The 25,889-nt window shown below is 50.7% G+C and overlaps 1 protein-coding gene across 1 annotated transcript; it reads left to right on the top strand.

Annotated features, from left to right (window-relative positions):
* The first annotated feature begins 4,273 nt into the window (after positions 1 to 4,273).
* On the top strand, positions 4,274 to 22,442 carry CIMAP1C (ciliary microtubule associated protein 1C). The gene is made up of 4 exons (XM_042842411.2): positions 4,274 to 4,325; positions 5,639 to 5,749; positions 6,356 to 6,466; positions 21,626 to 22,442. The coding sequence occupies exons 1-4, from the start codon at positions 4,274 to 4,276 to the stop codon at positions 22,099 to 22,101; spliced, it is 750 nt and encodes a 249-aa protein (XP_042698345.2). The 3' UTR covers positions 22,102 to 22,442.
* Positions 22,443 to 25,889: the final 3,447 nt, after the last annotated feature.

Raw genomic sequence — 25,889 nt, 5'->3', positions numbered from 1 at the left:
TAATGTACGTGTGTTTGTAATAAATAGAAACTTACATGCTAGAACTTATGTTTGCTAGCGAAGCGAACTCAACCTGTGTTCATGGGATGGAACTTGTTAGGGTTGTCTCATGGCAGGAAAACACTGCAATCTAAACATCAGATTTTGGAGTAGCAGATCAATGAAATGATTAACACGAAATGTGTGCTGAAAGCTAGCAGCTAACGGAGCAAAGGATGGATAAGCTGGTGGGAACATGCATCAATCACAGCTGCATACAACCCATCAATCGTCAGAGTTAAGGTTACAATTTACGAGGCCTGTGATGGTTCATTGTGCTGCACCTTGCATAAGACTTTAAGGTCAGAAGGGACCAGCGTGATCATAGTCTGACCTCCAGCTCATTGCAGGCCACAGAACCTCACCCACCCGCTCCTGTAATAGACCCCTAACCTCTGGCTGAGTTACTGAAGTCCCCTAATCAGGATTTAAAGATTTCAAGTTATAGAGAATCCACCATTTACACTAGTCTAAACCTGCAAGTGTCCCATGCCCCATGCTGCAGAGGAAGGTGGAAAACCCCCAGGGTCTCTGCCAGTCTGACCTGGGGAAAAATCCCTTCCTGACCTCAAATATGGTGATCAGCTAGATCCTGAGCATGTGGGCAAGACCCACTAGCCAGACCCTGGTAAAGTGTACAGCAATACAAAGTGTTAGACACTCACCCTGCACTCATTTTGCACAAAGCACAGGTGGATGGACGGACAGGGAATCAGTCCTTGCATTATGGAGCTATGTTGCTAATGTTTGCAATGTGTTCTGTGAGGAGCCCGCATTACTAGTGAGTTTCCTGAGGACATGTGGATTGCTGATGTCTTAAATTTTCGTTTCCTTGTTTCATCATGCTTGTGTTGGCAATGCTGTATGTTGGTTAGCAACCTTCAGTGAATTACTGCGCAGGATTTTTCCCTAAATGAAGATGAATAAGGGAAGCATCAGCCATCTTCCAAGAGTTGTATATTACTGCTGCAACACCACCCAGGATTCCCCTCTCTCCTCCAAATCCTGGGGTGTCTGAAATATCCAAGCGGGTGGGGAGAGACTTTGGGGGGCCTTTTTCACTAACAGCATAGATGCTGGATCATTATTTTTATCGTTTATCATTTGCATTGCAGTGGTTCTGTTGTGTAGTGCTGTACACACAGCAAACAAAAGGGATCCCTGCTGCAAAGAGCTTGCTGTCTAAGTATAAAATGGGAAACAACAGGTGGATATAAGGAACAGAGACATCGAGCAGAAGGTGTTAGGGAAGTCAAAATGGGGCTCTCCCACCCTACCACAAACCCCTTTGTATTCCACTCTGGTCAGTCTTTTTAGCACAATAAATAAAGGAAACAAATGAATTTGAGGCAAGGACAAAAATGCTGCCTCTGGATGGGCTCTTACAAAGAGAGACACTGCTTTTGCGCCAACTTCCCCTATCCCTCTCTTTCAGCCACCTCATTCAAGTCCCCCAGGTATTTATTACAGCTCTGCAGTCTGCTGTAATGTAAACTCAGGAGAAGCCCAGGGTATGGACAGCAGATTTGTTTCTCTTGGGAGGCTAGGATGATGGCTGTGGGTTTGTTTTTCTTTCATAGTCAACATCTGGATTGATGCGGAGGAGGGCAAACTGCAGTGGACCAGTGCCTCTGAGAAGCAAAGCTTCCTGTTCAACTGAAAACTACTAATTTGGGGCCTACCAGCTCTGCCAGTAACCCTTTAAGGGCGGGACTGCGTCTTTCTGCAACAAAACTGCCTGTTGAGTGGCTCCTTGGCAGATTTCAGGGAATTTACATTCTCCTCTTGCATAAGAAACTTCCAGACCTGCTGGATTTCCCTTACAGAGTACTCGGCGATAAAGATGCCAAACACAGCAGCACACAAGCAGTGGCGTGTAACTGCAGTACATACACAGGTGGTACTCCTTAAGGGTTTGCTCAGCACAAGGACAGCAAGCAGTTCTGCTGCTTCCCAACTGGAGGAGAAGGAATTAAGTACCTGGGGGCATATTAAAATGCCCCTGTAATCTCACTGCTCTCTGCTTTTACAATTCCTACTCTTGAAGAGAGTGTAGGGGTGGCCATGAGGTTGGCGCATTGTGTGTTTTTAGTGTCATTTGTGTCCTTGTTTTATTGGAGACTCTCAAAGCACTTTACAAAGGTAGGGAAGTGTTATAAACCCTCTTTTACAGGTGGGCAAACTGAGGCACAGAGTGATTAACTGATTTGCCCAGGATCATACACATTCAGCGGCAGCATGAGGGACAGAACCCAAGTCTGCTCACTCCCTGTCCTGTTCGAAGCACAAGTCCAGGATAGGATTCATTGTAATTAGTAATTGTGCCTAGAAGCCCCAGCCAAGACTGAGGCCCCATTGTGGTAGGCACTGTGCATACGCACTGAGAGACAGTCCCTGTCCTGAGGAGTTTTCCATTGAAATAGGGAGCACAGGCAATGGGTGAGAGGGAAACAGTCTGAGAGTGGACACATGGCTTGCCCAGGGCCACAGCTGATCAGCGGCAGAGCCAGGGTTGGGACCCAGTGCTGAGCCCCCGTGGAGTGCCAGAGCCACTAGAGCAGTGGTTTTCAAACTTTTTTTCTGGTGACTCAGTTGAAGAAAATTGTTGATGCCCACGACCCAATGGAGGTGGGGATGAGGGTTTGGGGTGTGGGAGGGGCTCAGGGCTGGGGCAGAGGGTTGGGGTGTGGGGGTGAGGGCTGCGGGGTTGGGCTGGGAATGAGGGGTTCAGGGTGTGGGAGGGGCTCAGGGTTGGGGCAGGGGGCTGGGGTGCGAGAGAGGGTCAGGGATCTGGACTGGGGATGCAGGCTCTCGGGTGGGGCCAGGGTGCAGGAAGGAGCTCCAGGTTTGGGGGGTCTCAGGGCTGGGGCAGGTGATTGGGGTGCAGGGTTAGGGCACAGGCTTACCTTGGGCGGCTCCTGGTCAGCGGCGCAGAGGATGCTAAGGCAGGCTTCCTGCCTGTCCTAGCACCACAGACTCCGCTGTGCCCCAGAAGCAGCCAGCAGCAGGTCCAGGTCCTAGGCAGAGGTGCGCAAGTGGCTCTGTGTGGCTCTCGCCCGCAGCCACTGCCCCCCAGCTCCTATTGGGCGGTTCCCAGCCAATGGGAGTGCGGAGCCGGTGCTCGGGGTGGGGGCAGTGCGCAAAGCCCCGTGGCCCGCCACCTAGGAGCCGGACCTGCTGCTGGCCACTTCTGGGGCTCAGCACAGTGTCAGAACAGGTAGGGACTAGGCTGCCTTAGCCAGGCAGCACCTCCAATGGGACTTTTAATGGCCCAGTTGGCGGTGCTGACCAGAGCCGCCACGACCCAGTGCCTTACATTCCGCGACCCAGTACTGGGTTGTGACCCACAGTTTGAAAACCACTGCACTAGACACGCTTCTTTAGCTCGAGACAAACTATTTTGAGAGCTGCCTGGACAGATCAGCAGCCAGCCCCTTTAGAGGAGCGCTAATGGGGTTTTTACAGACTACGCATTATTCTGTGATAACAACTTGGGCTGCAGGGCTCATAAAAGGTTTTTTTTTTACTAAATCTTTCTTTTACACGGCAGCGACGGCTGGTAACATGATCAGCCTTTGGAGCCTGCCTAGACCATGTCTCAGCAACTGCCTGTGGCTTTCTCCTCCTTAGTGGTCACTACGCAGAGCTAATGCCCACCATGTCGGGGGCTAGTCTGGCTCCATACACATCCTTCCACAACATTCTGCCAGCACCATGGCAATGTGGAAATAAACAGACTTTCCAGATTCCACACTTACATCATTCCCTTGGCAACCAAAGGGCTAATCAGAGCAGGGGCTGCCGTTTACGGTCCAAAAAAAGAAGTCGAAGGCAAGTTTGAGGATCTGGGTGTTGGTTTTTTGTTTTGTTTTTTTAAATTAAGCTTTTAATCCCTGGCCAAGTTGAAGCGGCAGCAACGCAAGTCACTGGTCCAAACTGATTGTTAACGCAGCGCACGTCTTTTCCCCACATACGTTTTGCAAATGGCGGCTTTGACTTTGTCATGCCGCCCTTTAGGTTCATCAGTGCCCTGGTCCCTCTAGCAAGAAGGCGAGCCCGGGTGCCGCAGAACTTTGTTTATTTATTTAGTGTTTTCTTGGCGTGTGTTTCCAGGGTAACTGCTGGCGACGGAAGCTATAAAGACTCCCCGAGGCCTCCCCCAAGGGAGATGTCCAAGTCTAAAGGTCCCAGCCGAGCTGGCAATTATGGTGCTAGCACCTGTAGAACCTCAGCCATGGCACCAGGGGAAGTCAAGCAGTACCCACCAATCAGTGCCAAAATCAAGGGTGAGTGAACTTCTTACCTGGGGAAACACATTCTAACTAAAGCACGTTAGGGAAGAAATAGCCCTGCCTGACCCAGCTTTGCTCCAGCTGGAGTGAAAGAGTTGCCCCAATACCCTGGGGCTGGGCAGAGAGATAGATGGAAGAGTACTTAGAATAAATGGGAATTACCCAGTACAGTATCCCAAGATGACAGATGGATAGATAGATGGTGCTGATGATGATAGTAGTTAATAATAGTAAGCACTTCTCATCCTAAGGCAGGCAAGTGAGCCTTTTTATAGATGGATTTGCTGTAGATAGAAAGACAGACCTGGGGGGTGGGAAAGGGACTAGTGGAGAAGCTTGTAGGTATGGAGCTGGACTGGATCCTGTAGGCCAAAGCCAGAGTTCACAGGGAACCAGCATCTCTAGGTGTCTTTAGTGGGATGCCAATGGCTCCTCGGGCTGATGGAGAATTGGTTACATCTGGTTATCACTATGGCTTGTGCAAAATTTGAAGTAATCGCATTCAAACCAGGGAGTAACTCCTTTAGGTCATCCGCAGCCTGGGAGGGTAGGAAACAGAGGGGCTGGAGGCCTTCTTGTTAGGTCAGTGGATCTCAAATGATGGTCCATGGATCACTGCCAGAGCTCTGCAGAGACCTTCCTGGTAGTCCATAGTTGACAGTCAAGCAACAGAGATTGGAGTGTTGGGATTGGGGGGTCCATCGGGTAATCTTTCTTTTACAAAGAGGTGCTTTCCAGGATGGAAAGGTTAGAAAGCTACGACCGTATGGGACAGTCACCTTTGCAGTCACATTCCCATCTGGGGCTGTAGGATACAGAGGGCAGAGATTATCTCATCTGTGCCCTGGAGTGACAAGGGGGAGGAGGTGATACCCTTCGTTAGGGATGATAACACCCATGCCATGGTGTTCTGGAGAACAGGAGGATAGAAACCTTCTGGTCAGAGTAACTCCTTCAGGGTAAACCTTCTGGTAACTCCCATAATTATATCCCCATGCCAGGGAACGGAATACAAGGCCGGTGGGAGACTAAAGACCTTTTCATTAGAGCTTGGTCACCCTCACTATTAAGCTCTGAAGAATGGGCTTTAGAGCAGGGGGGCTTAAAGACCTTAGGGGACATTAGTCACAAGATCACTTCCTTGTCTTGGACTGAGATGATACATGGGTAGGAGGAGAAAGGAGCTTCACAAGGAGCATAGGGCGTGAATCTCTTCTGGTTGAACCTTTTATATAAATTAAAGGGGGGCTGGCTCGTTCCTCTCTTCATGTTAACATTGTACATTCACATTTCCATTTGCATTCCAGGCCCAGGGGCCGGAAAATATGGCCGGCAACCCTGCACTGGCATCAGGAATCACGACTTCACCATGTTCGCAGAACCAGCCTACACGATGCGTATAAAACACACGGAGAAAAGTGAGTTACAGACATGGAGCCAGATCCTCAGCCGGGGTGAACTGGTGTTGCTCCATTGACATCAGTGATTTACACCAGCTGAACATCTGGCCCACAGTTCCGTAGCATACAAAAGTCCAAAATGAGTTTGAAACTCCGTAGTCGGAGGGAAAGACAACCTGACTAAGCCTCAAAGGCCCATGGACTCAGCACCTCGCCAGCGTGTGGATGGTCTTAGTCCCAAGTGTCCATGGACTGAGCATCTAACCTACAGAAGGTTACAGGATAAATGACATGTGCTACAATCCCTATGGGAGAAATGCATTGCTTCTTGGATGCCTCCTACCCAAATGGTAGCAGAGTGTAGGAGTGTTCATGTGGTGCTACCTGCCCAGGGACACAGATCCAGCCCATTTCTGGCACTGGTCAGGGACAAAATCTTCAGCATGAAGACATGTGGCTATCATGTCCAGCCCCTCTAGAATCCCAGTTCTAAGGGCTCTCAGGGAAGCTAGAGGGACCAAAAAAGTCGAACCAGTGCAAGATGGTGAGCTGAGGCTCAGATCTCTCAGCTGTAGCTTGTGAGCTGATACTTCCTGAACTGGATTCTTCTCCTTTCTCTTGTAGTCTTGGCTGACACAGTCAGTCCTGGTGCCTGCTTCGTAGACCCTCACCTCTCCCGCTTTGGGTGGTGGAAGCCATCGTCCTTCCGCATACAGAACCGAGAGAAGAGTCTAAGTGAGTTAGCAGAAACATGGCTGGTCTGTTATTGCAGTGCATTCCATTATGGTTAGGGTATGATGGACAGATAGATGAATGTAGTGTCACAGGTTACTTGGAACTCCTTAAAATTAAGTGAGGTACAGAACTCTGAGTTTTTCTGATCATGTCTGCACTGTGTGAGTATCTGCCCAGCACGCCCTAAGCCCACAAAGTGCTGTCCCAGCATGCAGTGGGCTAAGTGGGAAACCCAGAAGGTTTCTCTGGGGGACTTGTCTTCTTTGGTTGTTCCAGTGTCTTGGGGAGGAATCTGGAGACTACGTCCCTAGGACAGTGCACCCATAGATACCTACAGTAACCCTGAGTGCTGGCATCACAGTTCCTGTCACACATGCTGCCTACCTCTGTCCTGGTGCTAATGGCAGCAACTCTCTCACCCCTCTGACTGGCTCCCACTCCCCTAGCCCCGTGTGAGCTTAATCAGGAGCACACCCATGCATCGGGAAAGAGCCCAGTTCAATGGGCTTTGGATCAGGCCCAGAACCAGCTGCTGCTCCACCTAGCAGCTGTTAACCAGGTGGGAAACTGTTTCCTTTTTAAAGCAGGTGAGGACGCAGGCTCCCCACCTGCTGCCATGGACTCTCTGGCTCTGAAAAGCTGCGGCTGCTGTGCTTCCCACCATACAAACCCTGGAAGGCAGTGTGATGGGTTGAATCACAGAAACCCCCTTTGGAACTGCCAAGTGATGTGCCAAGACTACTTCTGCCCCTGCTTTTCCTGCCAGCTCGGGACCCCAGCACCCTATCTTGTTGAGCCAGACACGCCTGTCTGCTCCAACACAGACCCAGGGTCTGAATTACTTGCCCCAAAGCTGCAGACTTAACTGAAAGCAGCTTACAGAAGTGTTCTTGTCTTTAACACTCAGATGCCCAGCTCCCACTGGGGTCTAAACCCAAATAAATCCGTTTTACCCTGTATAAAACTTATACAGGGTAAACTCATAAATTGTTCACCCTCTATAACACTGGTACAGAGATATGCACAGCTGTTTTGCCCCCTCCCCCAGGTATTAATACATACTCTGGGTTAATTAATAAGTAAAAAGTGATTTTATTAAATACAGAAAGTAGGATTTAAGTGGTTCCAAGTAGTAACAGACAGAACAAAGTAAATTACCAAGCAAAATAAAATAAAACACACAAATCTAAGCCTAAAACAGTAATACAACCGAGTACAGATAAAATCTCACCCTGAAAGATGTTTCAATAAGTCTCTTTCACAGCCTTCCTAGTTTGGGCACAATCCTTTCCCCTAGTACAGTTCTTGTTCCAGCTCAGGTGGTAGCTAGGGGATTCCTCATGATGGCTCTCACTTTTCTCTGTTCCACCCACTTATATATCTTTTGCATAAGGCGGGAATCCTTTGTCCCTCTGGGTTCCCACCACCCCTTCTCAATGGAAAAGCACCTGGTTAAAGATGGATTCCAGTTCAGGTGACATGATCACATGTCATTGTAAGACTTCATTACCCACTTGCCAGCACGCACGTATACAGGAAGACTTACAGGTAAAACACACCCATCTGCAGTCAATTGTCCTGGTTGATGGGAGTCATCAAGATTCCAAACCACCATTAATGGCCCACACTTTGCATAATTACAGTAGGCCCTCAGAGTTATATTTAATATTTCTAGTTTCAGATACAAGAGTGGTACATTTATACAAATAGGATGATCACACTCAGTAGATTATAAGCTTTGTAATGATACCTTATAAGAGACCTTTTGCATGAAACATATTCCAGTTACATTAGCATATTTTCATAAAATCATATAGAGTCCAACGTCACAGGCAGCATGCATGGAACATGCTGAGAGTGTTCAGAACTAGTATCACACACACTCGCACCAGGAATAGTTAGTTACTCATTCATAATTTCTTGGCATCCGATAGCCCAAGCCCTCTGGGTGCTTTAGCAAAAAATAACTAACATATTGGATCCAAGCAGGCCAAATTCATATCCAGGGCAAGCTCATTACAGCATTGTGGAATCTGGCCCATTGAGTCTCACTGGGCCAGCTCCTCTGCTGGTGTGTATTAGCCTAGCTCCATTATGGAGCTACATTGGTTTACATTAGTGGAGGATCTGAGCCTGCATTACCTAACCTAGCTGGAATTCTGATGACATTTGCGAAGTCTCGCCACGCATGGGGATGAAGGAGCCAGAATGTAGTTAGACCTTCTAGGGACCATGGTGTTGCAGTGGGTAAATGCACTAGCCTGTCTTCTCTGCAGATGTGGGTTTCAATATGACATTGACTGCAACTTAAACAAGGTTGAAGGTCTCATCCTAGTCCTTAGCGGGCATTTGTTCTAGCATGATACCACCTAGGGTGACCAGATTACACAGGTGAAATATTGGGATGCGGGGGGGGGGGCGGCAAAAAAAAAAAAAGCCAGTGGTGAGCAAAAAAAAAAACAACGTCCGGAGCGCCACACCCTCCCCTCCCCCCCCTGCACCAGCATGGCTCTGCTCCGTCTCCACCTCCCCGCTCCCTCCAGTGGGAAAAAAAAAGAAAAAACAAAAACGGCCGCCAAAGCTCCACGCCCCGCCCCGCCCCCAGCTTGCCTCCACTCCGTCTCCACCTCCCCCCTCCCTCCAGCGCTTGCACCGCCCTACAGCTGATCAGCGCAAGCCTGGGAAGGAGGGGGGAGGAGGAGGAATGCGGCGTGCTTGGGGAAGAGGCGGGGCCAGGGCAGGGATTTGGGGAGGGATCCAATGGTGCAGTGAGGGGGCGAGGCTGGGGGCGTGGGGCCAGGGCGGGGATTTGGGGAGGGATCCAATGGGGGAAGGAGGGGGCGGAGTCTGGGCGGGGGGGGGGCCGCGAGCCTGTGAGCAGAGGCAAAATATCGGGACAATTCGCGTCCCGACTGAAGGTAGGTCGGGACGCGGGACAAATAAGCAAATATCGGGACAGTCCCGATAAAATCAGGACGTCTGGTCACCCTAATACCACCGGAGTTTATCAGCACTTCGGTATGTTCAGGAACACTCTGCACACCTTCAGTGCTGTTCAGGAATGGCCCATGGTACTGGAATAGCAGCTCAGAGAGAGGTGCATTGGTAGAGCTATGGGAGACACAAGACTGGAAGAGCAACAGAATTATGTGAGCACTGTGGTGCGTTAGCGATATTATTGGGGAGGACAGTCACTTACTAGCTGGGCTATTGGAGCCAGGCTCCACATGCATTGCTACAGTTGCCAGTACTTCCCCCTGCTCTAACCAGGGCTATCAGCTTCTAACTTACAAGCTCCCAATTCACCTAATGTTTATTAAACAGATGCTCTGCAGAGTGTCCCAGGTGCCTTGTGCCTGTTTAACATCACACCCACCATTTGGTAGACAAGTGGGAAAGACCTTTACCCTCTCCTCTTGGTGAATCGGGGGCTGATCTGCAGCCCTTTCAGGTCAGTGGAAAGATTCCCATTGACTTCAATGGGCTTTGAATCAGACTCTAAGGTTGTTTGTTTTTTTAACATTATTTAGAGAGGGCAGATACACCTTCTCCCATATGACCTCCACATCCTTTTTGGGAATCATGGGGTGAGGCAAGAAATGTATTTAATGGGAGGAAAAAAATTACATTGAGAAACTTCCCATAGATGCATATGCCCCTCCAGCCACTATCCAGGCTTACCAGACATATCTTGTTGGACAATTAGCAACAGCAACTCTAAACCTATGGCTTTCCTAAACACAGGAATTTGCCATCAAATAAAGTAAACTGGCAAAAATGCCATTATTACTAATTATACAATCAACAATAATAATAGTGCTGAGGAGCAGGACCAGGACCAGGAGCATAGACAAGGACTCTTGTTAGGTGCTCTACATATACAGAACCAACAGGTGGTCTCTGCCTCAAGGAGCTTACAATCTTAGCATATGTTATTTCAACTTGTGTTAGAGACACAGAGAGCGAGAGTGTGTGCTTCTACTCCCACCCCCGCAAACATGTGGCTTGTTGACAGCAGTCACATCTGGAATTTTGTTGTCTGTATCCAGCTGCGTTCCCTGTCTCGGCTCAGGGAGCAGGTGATGGGAAACATTGTGGCTCTGTGTAGCCATTAGAAGCAGCTGGGCAGATGTGCAAATCCCTGTAGGGTTTGGTTTATGCAGAGGAATGGGAAGGGATAATGGCAGGCGCCAATTTGGGTTGTTCAGTAAATCCAGAACACCTCATCTTCCTAAAGCTAGGGGACTTGGAGAGGTTGAGTATGTGGCTGCCTGAATGAACAGACAGCAACACCAGTGCACGCCACGTGGAAATAATGTCAAGGAATCCAAGAGGGTTATGTAGCTTTAGTTTCATAATCAAGAACTTTGGAGGTTAGCTATTGAATTAAAGATAAGCAACCATGAAGTACAAGGCCATTGAAGAGTTTAGTGCTGATATCCTACACCACTACAGTATATTTGACAGTGGAGCCTTCTGTTATAATAACTATGGGGAGAGGACCTGAGATCCCTGTGCATGAGAATTGGCTGTCCCACATCCCAAAGCAATGGCTGACAACTCTGTCTCTGATGTCTTCAAATATTTGTGCCCACATGAGGGAGCAAGGCTGGTCTGCCGGGTAAGGCACAAAACTAGGTGCTGGGAGACTGGGGTTGAATTCCTGACTCGATCACAGACTTCCTGAGTGAGTCTGGCCAAGGCACTCAACCCCTCAGTTGCTCAATTTCCTGGCCTGTTAAATAGGCATCATAATGTTATGGCAGGTGGCCCTGTTACATATAGTCTTCCAAGTTCTTTATTGTTTAGCATGTGAACAAACATTTGGTCATGTGAAGACATGCTGTGTGGTGTTAGTTTGGGGTGAGGCAAGGTTCTGTATGGAGGCAGCTTCTGGGGAGGGAGCCCTGTGAGCCACAGGGGAATTTGGTCTCTGATTATAGTCAGTTCCTGTGGCGGTTACCCTCTGAGAACTGGGCATAATGTGGGGCTGATTTTCCTGGATGAAGAGATTGCATGCCATTTGTGACCACCTCTGTTCCAGGACTGACAGAGCCCCCCCTCCCCCAAATCCATTTGGGCCAAAGACCAAATCTGAGGGAAGATATCCCAAGAGTTTCAGCCAAGAGGCCTCCAACCCAGGGACCCAGAAGGCACAGGGAAAAATAGAACACCACAACTCATGATTGGGTAATTGAGGGATGCCTGTGAGTATGAGTCCAAGCCAAGGCTCTTGTCAGAATACAGCCTGCTGTTCTAGATGATATAATTTCCAGCTCCCCACAGAAACCACACAGTCCACAAGGGCACAGCTACTTCCCTGAGCATAACCCTGCAAAGAGGAAGCCAGATTATCTCACACCTTGATCGACATCCCGTCCAGAAAGCTTCGTCTACTCCTGTGCTGACAGTGCATGATGGCGTCTCCAGACACGAATATGCCTTTGGCCTGCAGGCAGATATGCCCTAAGTGGCGTTCTAGACACCCATCTGTTGTGTATGGTTTGGGATGTGGCAGCTGGTGTGCATTGATACAGAAATATAGGGGAGGGTATTGCTCACGTTCAACTTCTTCCTTGGCTCCATCTACCTGCATTCTCAGCTCCATCATTGTACCCTGCTGGCCCTCCTCCTTTTCCCTTCTGGACAGCCCTCCTGTCCTATCCCCTTATTTCCTTGCTGCACTTGGTCCCTGAACAGACCCCTTCTGGTGCTTAAACTCTGAAACCTGTCTCCACGTCATCCCAGCTGTACCCCACCAATTTATGTGTTTAGACTATAAACTATATAGTGCAGGGACTGTAATTTGTTTGCCTCATTTCCCTAAGGTCCTTCTAGGCTTGCAATGCTGTATACATGGCTAATAACAACAACATGCAAACCAAGCAGTGCAGGAGCTGAGGACCTTCTGGACCTAATAAGGATCTGGTAGCTTGCTCAGAGGGCTTTTGCTAGGTTCTGGCCACTCCTATTGCTCTTAGCCCACTGCTGGGCATGTAGTCCTCCTTCCAGTTCAGTCTGGCATCAGATGGTACATCCTCTGCCCATTCCTAGCTGTCCAGGAGGAGAGGATGCCAACGCTGAAGGTTCTGTCCATGCTGCCAAAGGAGGTGAAGGATGTGCCACCATTGCGCTTGCTGATGTTCTCCCACCTCTGTCGTGTTATCTATTACATGACCCGCTGTGTCTGTCCCAGCAAACCCTTTTGGGGGTTAATGATCTGACTTGCCAAGTGCACTGACTCATCTGGCCTGTGGCGCTTACTCAGTGAGCCTCTTAAAGGTCAGTGCCAAAGGGCTGGGATGCCTGTTTAAGGCAGGGTGCACAAATGTGTCTCAGCCATTCACTCGGCACCTACGACAGTCATGCCAGCACAGCATCCAGCCCTCAGTGCCTAATATGGGCCTTGTTTAGAACCGCCCCCCTCTCCCCCAGCTCTGCTCGATCTGGGGAGGTCAGTAGCAAGCAGGGCAGCCGAGCTGCAGGCCGGAGGGGTCACCAGGAGCGTGGAACTGTTCCTCAGGAGAAAACATGGCTCTTGCTGGAAGAGGCAATGAGGTGTGAAGATCCTGCTGCTGAAGTGAGCTGGGCATTCAGGGAGAAAGAGATGAAATCAGTTCCCTGGGGAAGTGAACAGAGGTGGTGGGCTCTGCGTAGAAGGGCTTTGAAGAGCGAAGATGAAGACAGGAGGTCCCCAAGGAGAATAGACTGAGGGGCCAGCACTAGAGCCCCTGGGGAGATGCTGATACCCGTAATGAGAGCAGTTAGTGGAGCGTCCCAGCTGGACCCAAGCAGCAATAGTTGCTCTGGTCCTTATTTAACCAACTGGCAGCCGGGGAGGATGCTGAGCAGAAAAGCCACCGTGGCCAGCATTGCTATTGCCTGTATTTCTGTGCAACCGCTAGGGCCCAGAGAAACCTGAGCTACGCGGGCTGCTGCTTTAGCTTCTTCACTGACGAGTTCATCGTCCCAGTGGGGGGGCGAGGAAATAAACAGCAGCTCATGGCTTGTGCAGGTCGGGGCCTGGGAGCCCTTCTGTTCCCAGTGCATCAGTGTGTGGGAGAAGGGGACAGTCAGTGCTCTTCAAGAGCTCAGCAGCCTGGAGCCAGTTGACTCACTCACCACAAATGTCTCGGAGGGGCAGCCCATTTAGAGGGAGAGAGAAACAGAGGCGGCGAGCACAGTCTGGTCATGGCCTGTGTGAAGTGCTGCGTTTGGGAGCTCCCAGATAACGGTAATGAGGGAATGTTGCAACCCTGATGATTTCGCCCTGCCGGACACTCACCAGTCTGCTGTACTGGACCCCACCCTGGGGTTCACAGGCTCTTGGCTTGTTGGGGGTGAGTAGAGTTTAGGCATGTTTGTGGAAAAGAACAGGAGTACTTGTGGCACCTTAGAGACTAACAAATTTATCGGATCATAAGCTTTCGTGGGCTACAGCCCACTTCTTCAGATGCATAGAATGGAACACCACTAGCTGTCACCTTCAGCCCCCAACTAAAACCTCTCCAGTGCATCATCAAAGATCTACAACCTATCCTGAAAGATGATCCCTCACTCTCACAGATCTTGTGAGACAGACCTGTCCTCGCTTACAAACAACCCCCTAACCTGAAGCAAATACTCACCAGCAACCACACATCACTTAAAAAAAACACTAACCCAGGAACCTATCCTTGCAACAAAGCCCGATGCCAACTCTGTTCACATATCTATTCAAGTGACATCATCATAGGACCTAATCACATCAGCCATACCATCAGGGGCTCGTTCACCTGCACATCTACCAATGTGATATATGCCATCATGTGCCAGCAATGCCCCTCTGCCATGTACATTGGCCAAATTGGACAGTCTCTACGCAAAAGAATTAATGGACACAAATCTGACATCAGGAATCATAACACTCAAAAACCAGTAGGAGAACACTTTAACCTGTCTGGCCATTCAATGACAGACCTGCGGGTGGCAATTTTGCAACAGAAAAGCTTCAAAAACAGACTCCAACGAGAGACTGCTGAGCTGGAATTGATATGCAAACTAGATACTGTCAACTTAGGCTTGAATAGGGACTGGGAATGGCTGAGCCATTAAAAACATTGAATCTATCTCCCCTTGTAAGTATTCTCACACTTCTTATCAAACTGTCTGTACTGAGCTATCTTGATTATCACTTCAAAAGTTTTTTTCTCTTACTTAATTGGCCTCTCAGAGTTGGTAAGACAACTCCCACCTTTTCATGCTCTCTGTATGTGTATATATATCTCCTCAATATATGTTCCATTCTATGCATCTGAAGAAGTGGGCTGTAGCCCACGAAAGCTTATGCTCAAATAAATTTGTTAGTCTCTAAGGTGCCACAAGTACTCCTGTTCTTTTTACACACACTTACTTTACTCATAGAAAAAGCACAAGAGATATAGAGATCTGTACAAACCTGCATCCCTCCTTCCAGTGTCCTCACCACTCTGAGAGCCCTTTGGGTTTTGGGCCACCCTTTTAGGGGTCCCAAGTCCTTCCTGCATCCCTCTCCTCCTGCTCAGTCTTCAGCTTCGGATCTCTCTCCTCTCCTTCTCTGAAGATGACTGGTGAGAGAGCTTCCTTTTATAAAGCTGCAGTCCCCTGTGTCAGATGACCATTCTCAGTCACTTCAAGTCCCTTGTCAGGTGATCTATTGCTTGTTTACCATCTCACCTGGAAGGATGGGTTTCTCTGGGCGGTAGCTACCTCATTGTCCAAGGTGCTTGCCTTTCAGCAGGAGGCCCTCCAGGTTAATGACCCTTGATTGCTCTGTATTGTCAACACTTCTTGGAATCCTAGTCCAAGACGGAGGCAAAGAGACAAGAGGAAAGGTGCTGGACAGTCTCACAACCAAAATAGTGCTCACAAAACAAATGGAGACATACACTACAAATATGGATTAAATCATCGTGGTGCAGACAGACCTGTGAAAGGAGAGGAGAGGATGGAGAGTCATGGGGTTATTTGTGTGGTCAAAGGAGGGTATATTGTTTCGGGCCTTCTTAGATGAGAGGTAGGAAGGTAAATCTGAGGCACTCTAATGAGGATTTGCCTTGAGAATCTGCCCATGTGGCCATTAGAGGGGCCCAGGGAGAAGGCAGAGATGAATGAGGGTGATGAGCATTCATGTTCCTGACTGCCACCTTGGCTCTGCAGGTAGGCGCTTGGAGAGTCACTCACTATGCTGGTCCCAGCTGTCCCTTGTCAAGCACCATGGGCAGAGGCAGGAGGCTTCCCTAAGGCTCAGGCTGCAATGGAACCAGGTGAGGATTGTACTGACCAAATCTTGCCCCCATTGCAGTCAATGGCAAGAATCCCATTGGCGTCAGTGAGACCAGGGCCTGGTCTGTTTCCTCTGACCCTCCTTCCATGCAAGCGGAGGTGCCAAGGGCCTGCTGACCCCTCCCTGAATCTGCTTGTGTTTGGGGTCATTTGGCAGGACCCTGTTTGACTGGTCACCTGGCCCAAGCCTCTCCATGGCCTGCGCATTACGATGAAGATGGAAGCAAACCCATGTGTCCCTGGCCGTTGCCTCATTCCCACGGCCCAGTGGGTGTCTCCACCTTGGCCTCATGCCCGTCTGGGCTGATGTGTCACTGCCCTGACCCCCTCGAGCCTGCTCCATGGCAACGTTTACCCCAGAGGGAGAGCGGCAGGAGAGGGAGGTCTCTTACTGGGTTCCCTGGCAATAGACAGTAACGTGCCATCCGCTCTCTCTGGCCTCTGCAATGCCCTTGCCTGCTCTGGCTCTTTCACTGTAATGCTGCAGGGCCCTGGGGCACTGGAACGGGCGTGAGAAAACCACAGCGCAGAGAGTCGCCTAGGCCCCCACAAGGAGTGGAGAGCAGGGCTGCTGTGTGTCCCCTGGAGCCCCCACAGTCACTGCTCAGAGAGTAGGGCTGGGAATGTGCCATTTACCAACCCATCTCCTGAATGCCGTGGCATCAGGGCATGACGCTGGGCACCTGGCTACCCCCTCCAAGAATGGCCCTTGGCCCTGAGTGCAGGGACATGTACTGAAGGCAGAAAGGCCAGCCTGTGCCTGAAAACCACTTGTGCATGTGTGAGAAACACTGTGCAGCTGTTTGCCCCCCAGAGCAGCAGGGTGTCAAGCAATGTAGGAGGGGTTGGCATTGCCTGCTGGCGGTGCTCTCTGTCTGTGGAAAATCCAACACACTGAGATGGTTTCTTCAGGAAAGCATCAATAACGTGTACAATGGGACAGCCCTGGCTGACTGGTTAATGCCCCAGTGACTCCTCCGAGGGTTGGAGCAGCCCCTGCACCCAGGAAGGCTGCAGTTACCTTGAGCCCTAAGGCAGTGCCTGGACCCTCTTGGTCTGAAGTCCCAGATCCATGTCTTTGGAACAGCTCCTCTTTGTGAGCTGGAAATGGGGTTGTCCCAAGTGGTGTCTCCTCTTCTCCTTGGCGCAGGCCCCTTTCCCTTCCACTAGAGCCAGAACAGTGGGCTGCTCCCAGGGATCAGCACACCTTTGGGCGGGCCCCTGTGCTATATAATGAGGGGACTTGCTTGGTCGTGACTCTCCACTGACTAAAGGGTATGCTAGTACCTTCTTGGTTAGCCAGCATATGAGGAGATATTTGACTTGTATCATGGATGGAGCTCTCATTGACTTCAGTGGGAGTTGGGCAGAATCCTTTATGGGTCCCAGGGAACACAAAGGGTGGGATTAGATTTCTTAGTGCATCTAAACTCTTGTGCATGGGGTTGGGGTAGTACAGGAGTGCATTGTCTTCTGGGCTTCTAAAATTGCTTTTGGACATGTGAGTCCCATTGAAAACGTGTTCTAAAGGGAATCACATGTAAACACTGATGGCAGCATGAGATTTTCTTGGAGTCCCCAGGTGTTTATAGTATCAGGTGGCAGGAGACAGCTAATGCACAATTTGCCTCTGTAGGGGGGTGATCATCCACTCCTGCCCTAAAGGGCTTGAAATCAGTCCTGGGAGAGGGCTGTGGCTGGGGGCAAGCAACCCAGGCTGATTGGGAAAGCAGCCTCAGCAGTGGCCATGCCCCAATCAGGGCCCAGCTGGCCCTTATAAGAGGGCAGTGGACTAGAAGCAGACAGACACTCTCCCTTTGCCTTTAGAGGGGGAAGGGCCTGGCTGCTGGGGAGTGTACCTGGGTACCTAAGGTCAAGCAGGGCTGGGGAAAGGCAAGAGGAGCTGGGGAGCTCTGGCCTGGAAACCCCCCAGGCTGCAGGCCTAGTGGAAGGCCAACTGGGTACTGGAGTTGCAGGGGGCAGCCCATGAGTAGGCAGAGGCAGCAGGTCCAAACCCCCCTTGCCTATGATGAGTGGCTTATTTACTGCAGTCTGCCCCAGTGAATGGGGACTAGATGGAGACTGGGCAGTAGCCAAAGACTGAGGCAAGGTGGGGATAGGGGGTGGGGGTTCCCCTGGAAGGGGGAGACCCTGAGACTGTGGGGTTACTGCCAGGGGCAGCACCCCAGTAGAAAGGGGCACCTGGGTCCATGAGGGATACGGGGGCCCAGTGGCAGCAAGATGTCGGCCTGCAGAGGGTGCTCTAAAGGAGGAAAAAGAGCTAATTCCCAGGATGCCAGCAGGAGGCACCGCAGGGATGAGTCTCAGACCGTTATAGCCTCATTTAAGGGGATCTAGAGGGCATGAATCCAATGAGAAGGCAGAGTGCTGGTGCAGCAATGGGGAGAGGGGATGGGACTACGATGGGAAAGGCAGGACAAGAGAGAAACCAGACTGTACCAGAAGCTGTTGCAGGTAGCACAACATCTGACAAAGCCCTGTGGCAACTAACTGACTTAATGGTTGAAAATGTCATTCAAACATTGAAATATGTGAGTTTTGCCCAGTGCCAGGCAGCGTGAAGGCAAGTGATCTTAAACACTTTGGGCTAGATCCTGGGTGTAAATAGGTATAATGCCATTGAATGAAATGGAGCTGCACCGATTTATACCACTTGAGGGCCTGGACTGATTCTCAGGGCTGATGCACAATGCGGATTAACCTTTTGTGGGTCTGGTGCCAAACATATTTGTGGGCCCCCCTAGTAGTCATTATGGACCCCTTCTGAGTGTGGGCCTGGTGTGCCAGCACCATTAGTGCCATAGTATACCCAGTACTGAATCTCAGAGACATTTTTCATTTTGATCACACATTTTGATCACCTCTGCTTAACTATATGTATTGCCATACCCATCTTCCTCAGCCCCCAGTTTTTCTCATTGAGCTGTACACCCATATGGGTTTACCAGTGTCCACAGTGAGCAGAACTTTCATAATGATAAGGGAAACTCCCCACAGATTTTATCTCCTTCCTTGTTCAGACATTCTATAGTCATGTCTCCAGTACCACCCTATTTCACTAGCCACTGTACGTGGTTCTGGTCTCAGCTCAATAAAGTTCCACAGTCAGCAGAAACCTGATCACTTCTGACAAATTCCTCCCCCAGCACCCATCCTGCCATTTGAGGAAGCCACTTGCAAACATCATTTCTCCAACCCTTGCTCAGTGAGCACTTAGCTCCTGGAAACCTGCAGTTACTAGCCTTCTTTTTCCCTCTGCTCCCATCTATGTGCTATTCCACTACCTGATCACCGACACCTCTCCCCATGCTTGTTTCCCTTCTACCTTGAAAGTGCTCCCCAGACAGCTGGTCCTATTCTCCCCCTGCAAACCTGACCTGCTTCCACTTTTCCTGGTCCCCTTGACATTCCTGTCCTACTGGTGACCTCTGTTTCTTATGGTTAACTCCAGTTTCTTTATCTGCTCCTAGCTTAATGGCCCCCAGTAGTCACAGAGCCACCTGTAGCTTCTCTGGCTACAGCCATGGGGCCAATTGCCAGAGGCCAGCCTTAGACAGGTGCACCTACTAGCTGTGGGAGGGGTGGCAATTCCAAGAGTGAGCATGCTTGAATCTTGCAACGGTGGCACTAGGGACTCTCAATCCTCAGTTAAGCAGCTGTAGACTCTGCAGTTAGGTGCTTCCCTACTCTAGGCCAAGGCTTTAAGTACCTGAGATGCCCATCACCTGCAGCAGGGCCCCCCAGTTCTTATGCACCCAACTGCTAACGCATAGTAGTGGAGAAGATGCAGCCTGGATGATTTCCGAGGCTGGGGTGCCTGGAAATTCCCCATCCCTGAGCAGCAGCTCTGCAACAAGCTCACACAACCCCGCTCTGCTGTGGGACCGGTACTCTGTGAAGACAGTGGAGTTACCCCATGTTTCCACCCAAAACCTGTTGAAGTCGGTGGGAGTCTTTTCATTGTCTTTAATGGCTGTGTATAGAAGCAAAGGAGCTAATTCTAGACTCTTGGAGTACAGTGCATTCTAAAACTATGGTGCACTGGTTTACTATTGTAAACAGGAGGGACTCATGTTACCTAGTGAATAATCAACACCTGCAACACTTAACTTTTTCTGAGAGGCCTCCCACCCAATTACTAAATGTAAACCTGCTTAGCTTACAAGGTTTGAAAATACCAAGTGGTTATGGTTACAAAAGCAAGGTGCTTCTGAATACAGTAGAAATTTTGGATGTGCACAGAATGGTTCCTGCATGGTTACAGAACTGCAGTAAAGTGGAACGATTTTCAGTTTGTGTGATTGGAGGATATCTGGATCCATATTGTGAGACTGTCCCACATAATAAGGAAAAGTTGAGGTGCCTTTGCTGTTCTTTTGTTCCACTCTTCGTTTCTGTGGGGAACTTGCCAATGCAATATTACTGGCATCTTCTTTTTAAACAAACAAAACTAAAAAACAAAACCCAAAACCCAATAATGGTTGTTGAAAATAGCAATTCCGGTCCTAGTTAGGATTGGGAAGAGCCAGCATTTGTTGCTCAATTTTATCCTACTTTTTCTACAGCAAATTACAGTGGATCAGTATTTGATTTGGGAGAAATGAAGTAACAGAGTCCAAACTGAACTTGAGAGCTCCTGAACTTTGAGGGTGTTCAAATCTGGAAAGGAGGTGCTAGATTCCCTTTCTGAATATTAGATAAATCTGGAAAGGAAAAGCCAATTTCTGCTTCTGTGTCTCAGAAGTGGAAATGGAGTCACATCCTCCTGTGTGCCTGATACTGTACCTAATGCTGCCCAGATCCTCTGGTAAAGCCTTCCCTCTCTTACTTATCATTTTAACTTTTCCTGGTGGGGTCCACATATCTTCCTTGCTAGGCTTCAGATAGAGGCACATTGTCCATTCATTCCACCCAATTCCTTCTTTGGGGCTGCCAGCCAAGGAAGTCTTCTGAGGGTGATATTTGGGCCAAAGCCTTCTACTCCTTGTGCATACATGTTCCCCATTCACAGTACCACCCTCTTCTAGCAGCCAACTCTCCATTCACAGCAAGCCGTTACATTGGGTCTCACCAGCTCTGGCAGCTTCCCCACTCCCTCCCCCTCTCTTTTCTGTTGATAGCTGCCAAGGGAATGCTGGGAAATGTAGTTCCTTCCCTGCTCCAGGGCTGACTCTCCAGGCAGGGAGTTGGCCAAGGAACTACTGCTCCCAAGGTCCCCTGGGCTCTCAACTCCTAGGCTGGATCCCTGTAGGCAGAGCATGAGAGTTGGAGCCTCCATGCCTGTCTCTGGGCGTGGTGCGGGTGATACAATGTGGCAGGGCCCTGGTGCAGTGTACAGTATATCCCGGGGGGTAGGTGTTCTCTGGGGCTGGAGACTGGGCGCCGTGGTACCCAGGGTGCTGCTCCTTGCCCTCCCTCACGGCCTCTTGCAGTGCTGCGGTAGAGGAGGAAGTGGGTGTTAGGGGCCCCTTCTGAGTGTGGGCCCGGTGCCATTGGCACCCTGGTAAACCTGGTACTGCATAATGCCCTCCCCTGTTAGCATCCCACCCCACAGCTCTACGAATGCACCCTGACTGCTGGTCCCCCATGTACAGCTCTGCCAATCCACCTCACTTCTGTCCTTGCCATTTCCCCAGGCCAGAGACACTCTAGTAAGACAGAAACTCTTTTGAAATGCAAGCCACGTTTGAAGTGAGGTCTGCAGTGGCCAAAGGCCTGTTGCATGACCCCACAAAGGGCACCAGCCTACATCTCAGGGTGCAGCCAGCTTCGGAAGTAGGCAGAATCCAACTCTACCGTAGTAATGTTGATCCCAAACTGCCTCTTGGCTCCCAGGTTTGATGAGCATACCTGCCCCGAATGAATACCACACAGAGAAGGTGCATCCGCAGGGGGAACCCTACGCACCGGCTTATTCCTTGGCCGACCGCACTCGCTACCGTGAGAATGATCCCAACCCAGCTCCCAATGCCTATACCCTCCCAGGGATGCTGGGACCTGGACTTCCCATCAAGCCATCTGCCCCCTGCTACAGCATGGCCTCCAAAATGGATATGTGGAGCAACACAGAGGAGCTGGCAAGAGTCCCTGGCCCAGCATCCTTTGTTGTGCCCGAACCGAATGTCTACTTGCACCGGCAACCTGCCTACAGCATGTGGAGAAAGTACAAGTTCGTAAGGGACTCTACTCCAGGGCCGGCAGACTACAAGACTGGCCGTGTCAACATCACGAAGCCGAGGGCCCCGGATTTCAGCCTGGGGATCCGTCACTCCGAGTACCTCACCCCCTTGGTTATTGATGTTATGGAGTGAGCCAGGCCACTACTCTGGGCTGTGGGGCTGTTCTTACCCTTAGGCCCCCAAGCTGGGCCGTGACCATGTGACACCCGCACACCACTGCATGTTAGCCCTAGCAGTTACAGCGCACTTGAGGCCTGATTCAAAGCCCTGCAAAGTCAATGGGAAGACTGCTGTTTATTTCAGTGAGCTATGGATCTGGCTCTTGGCTTGAGACTTTCTGACTTCTGTCTGGGAGGTTCACAGTGTGATATGACTGCACTTGCCCACTGCTACTCCCCATCCTGGGCCCTCGCCCCTCCCCCGCACGTGCCTGAATGGTTCACTCCTTTGTTTTATTTTTAAAATAAATCAATAAAGCCTGATAATTTTTAGCCTGGTTTTAGGGCGTATCGGGTGAGGAGTTGAGCTGTGATGTTCCAATATTATCGGGGTTTCCAGCCCCTCCCAGGCGCAGCATTGGTCAAATAAGGAAACCCATCGTTAAAGCCAGATAAATATTGATCGATGTATTTTTAAAGGAGCTGGTTCCCGACATGCTTGGAGCAGAGAGCTGCTGTGTGACCAAAGGATCCCCTGTGGGCAGGGCACACACATGCTCTCTGGGTGGTTAGGTGGCACACAGGAGACTGTCTTTTGCACACCACGGGCTCCGATCTCTCCTGCATTCCAGCTTTGCTCAGAGAGGCCCTGTAAGGGAGCCAGTTACAGTTCCCTGATTCAGCAGCTCTGGGGGGCACTTTGACTTATGCCCCTGAGGTACCTTATGCCAGTGGAGAATTAGCATATTAGACCTCTGCCCCACTATACCATCAGCCTGCTCCCAACCTGTCTCTCTTCCTGGCATGTCCCCTACGCTGGGGTGGAGGGGCGGCTATTGCAGAAGCCGCTCTGCCAGCTCCCCTGGCTTTATGCCTGCCGGGGGTTCCCCTACGCCAGAGAATCCTCTGTTGGCCATTTCTGGCTGGAGACCGTCCTCTTGGCACCCCCAAGCAGTGATGTTGCACAGCACAGAATGTGCCCTGAGTCAGTCATGCCCTGGACCCTTCTGCAGGAGTCTCTTGCTGGTTTTCTGATGTTGCTGACACCTGCGGAGAGGCCAGGGACCAAGTGGGCAGGTCACAGAGCCTCTCTGAAGGGGAGTTCCTCCATGTCAGGCTGCAGGCCATCTGGTGGGGAAGGGAGGGGGCACTCTGAGGGGAGCTTGTACTGCCAACTCCCAGGCCTGTGGTGTTTATTCTGGGCATAATGAGGTGCCTCCAATCTCCAGCACTGTGCCAGGCCACCATGGAATCCACTAGCCACACCAAAACCCCTCTCCTGGATCTCTGTTTGCACGCAGTCAGTTGGGGCCCTTCCTCAATGATCTATTTTTGGTGGGGTTGGGAGTGGTAATTAACAAGCAAGGCATGAGCCAAGTGTATTATTAAGGAACAGCTACAGCAGGTGACATGTCAGAACCAAACAGCACATCCTGCTCATTGCCTAACCAAGGTAAAGGCTAGGCGAGTGCAGGACATCTTGTTGTGCCTGCAATCCACAGGTAGCACAGGCTAGGTGGAGCGGGGGTTGGTTTTGTAGTGGGGACCGGTGGACGGTGCTAAGTTAACACAGGGCATCAATGGATACATTCGTGGGGAGGGGACATTTGAGAGCCTCCTTGAGAGAGACACCAGCCCTGCATCCTGGGTGAGTCAGCTGACATGACTTACCCGGTACAAAGGCCAGCCTATCTGATCTAGTGCCAACATTCTCGTTCCCTACCATGGGCCTAAGCAAGAGCCCATTGAAGTCACTGAAAGACTCCCATTGAGACCTGTGCTCTGCATCTGGGAATTGAGGGCAACACGAGCTGATGAGTAGGACAGACTGGGAGGTCAGCTTGTTGAGGAGAGAATGCACTACAGCCGGGTAGAAGGAAAGTGGGTGGGGATTAGGTGCCAGGGGCTCAGAAAGGGCTGCTATGTCTGAGCTGAGATGCGTACGTAAGCAGGTGTGTATACAGTGCATGTATGTACCTATAATGACCCTGCCAGCTTGGCTTTGAACCTCAGATTGCCAGCACTAAAAACATGACCCTCTACAACTTGAGCTAAAGGAGCAACTCCCTCACCTGACAGTAATAGTGGGCTCGTATCCTCGTATGTGGGCCAGCTGCTAACCAGGATACAGCGATTGCTGTGTGTTAGTGGGGTTGCACACACAGTGTGCATGTTGAGATCAGGGTCAGCTTTGGAGCTGTACGCCCATTACACTGGCAGAGGACGGCCCGATGATTGACGTCTGGCCAAGGAAGCTGTGCTAGCAGGGAAGTTGTGCTAGACCAAAGCTCTCAATGGCAAGGTGCTAACATGGTTCCTGCACCCAGGGCCTAAAACTAATGACAGCAACAGATAGAAGGCCTGATCCTGAGCAGGGCTGAGGAGCGCCTCCTGCCAAGTGCTGAGCACCACTGCAGGAGCTGCTGGCACTCAGCACCTGACAGGATTGGGCCCCAGCTCCTTGGGCCTGATGCCCCATTTGCCCTGCACTTTGCCCAGTCATTTGCACCAGGGGAAATGGGATAAAATACTACCGACTGAGAATAGCAGTGATTTGTACTGGGGGGAATGTCCGCTCAGGTTGCAGTGAAATGGATACAGCTGGAGGTGTTGGTGCAGACCAGGTGACTTTTTTGCCTGGGAGAGAGAGACAAAGGATGGAGGAGGGGCAATGGGCAGGTCTGAAGTTGGGCTGCTGGAAGCCGGTCAGCTTCCTGGTTTGGGACTCAGAGGGGAGGACCAGGGCCTTGGATTATTTCCCTCTCCCCAAGATGGATTTTACTGAACATTCCTGATTTCTATGCTAACAAGATCTGTTCCATGCTGTATTCCCAACAACTAATAAGACTTCTGTTTTACAACGCCGCTGAGAATCACTTCTGACTGTGAAATTGGGGTGCATGGCCTGTTGGGGGCATGTAAGGCTTCTCCAGGTGTTCCATCTAGGTGGACCCGAGGGGAGCCCACGGTGTGAACAGGGGGCTGAATGCTCCAAGGTAGGACTCAGGAAGTTCCAAAGCCAAGCAGGCTTCTTGCCCTGGTGAAAGTGTGTCCTGAGGAGAGACCAGAGCCGTAACTAGGTATTTTTGCGCCCAAGGTAAGAATATAAAATTGCGCCCTCCCCCAGGGCCGGAAATTCGGCCGCGGGTCCCTCAGTCCCTCTTGGAGGGAAGGGCCTGCCGCCGAATTGCCGCCGAAGAGTGAATGAAGTGGCGGCGGTAGAGCCTGTGATTTTGAGGGGGGGGGGTCTAACTCATGATTTTTGACTGCTTGGGCTGGTAATGTTCCTTCCAAGATGGTCTTTGGTTCCAGTCCAGTTCCAATCCAGAGAGGGATTCACAGGTTAAGAGAGGAGGGAGGCGCTGGATATCAGCGGTGGCCACTAGTGATCAGCATGTGTCCTGAGAATGCTGGGAGTTCAGGTTTGCAGGGTAGGATCAGGGGTGGCACGTTTGTAGAAATTTTGGTGGTGCCCAGAACCCGCCCCCACCCACCCACCCAAGGCTCTGGGAGAGAGTTTGGGTGAGGGAGGAGGTCTGGGGTGCAGGCCCTAGGCTGGGGCAGGAGATTGGGGTGCAGGCTCTGGGAGGGAGTTTGGGGATGGGAGGGGTGCAGAGGAATGGGGTGCAGGGGTGAAGGCAGTGGGTTGTGGCTGCAGATGAGAGGTTTGGGATGTGGGAGGGGCTCAGGGTGAGAGTAGGAGTGTCGGGGGTGAGGGCTCTGGCTGGGGCTGGGAATGGGAGGTTTGGGGTGTGGGAGAGG

This window comes from Chrysemys picta, chromosome 10 (genome assembly GCF_011386835.1).
Source record: "Chrysemys picta bellii isolate R12L10 chromosome 10, ASM1138683v2, whole genome shotgun sequence".
Taxonomy (NCBI): Eukaryota; Metazoa; Chordata; order Testudines; family Emydidae; genus Chrysemys; species Chrysemys picta.
Note: the sequence above shows the minus strand (reverse complement) of the source record. Positions and strands in the feature narration are given on the sequence as shown.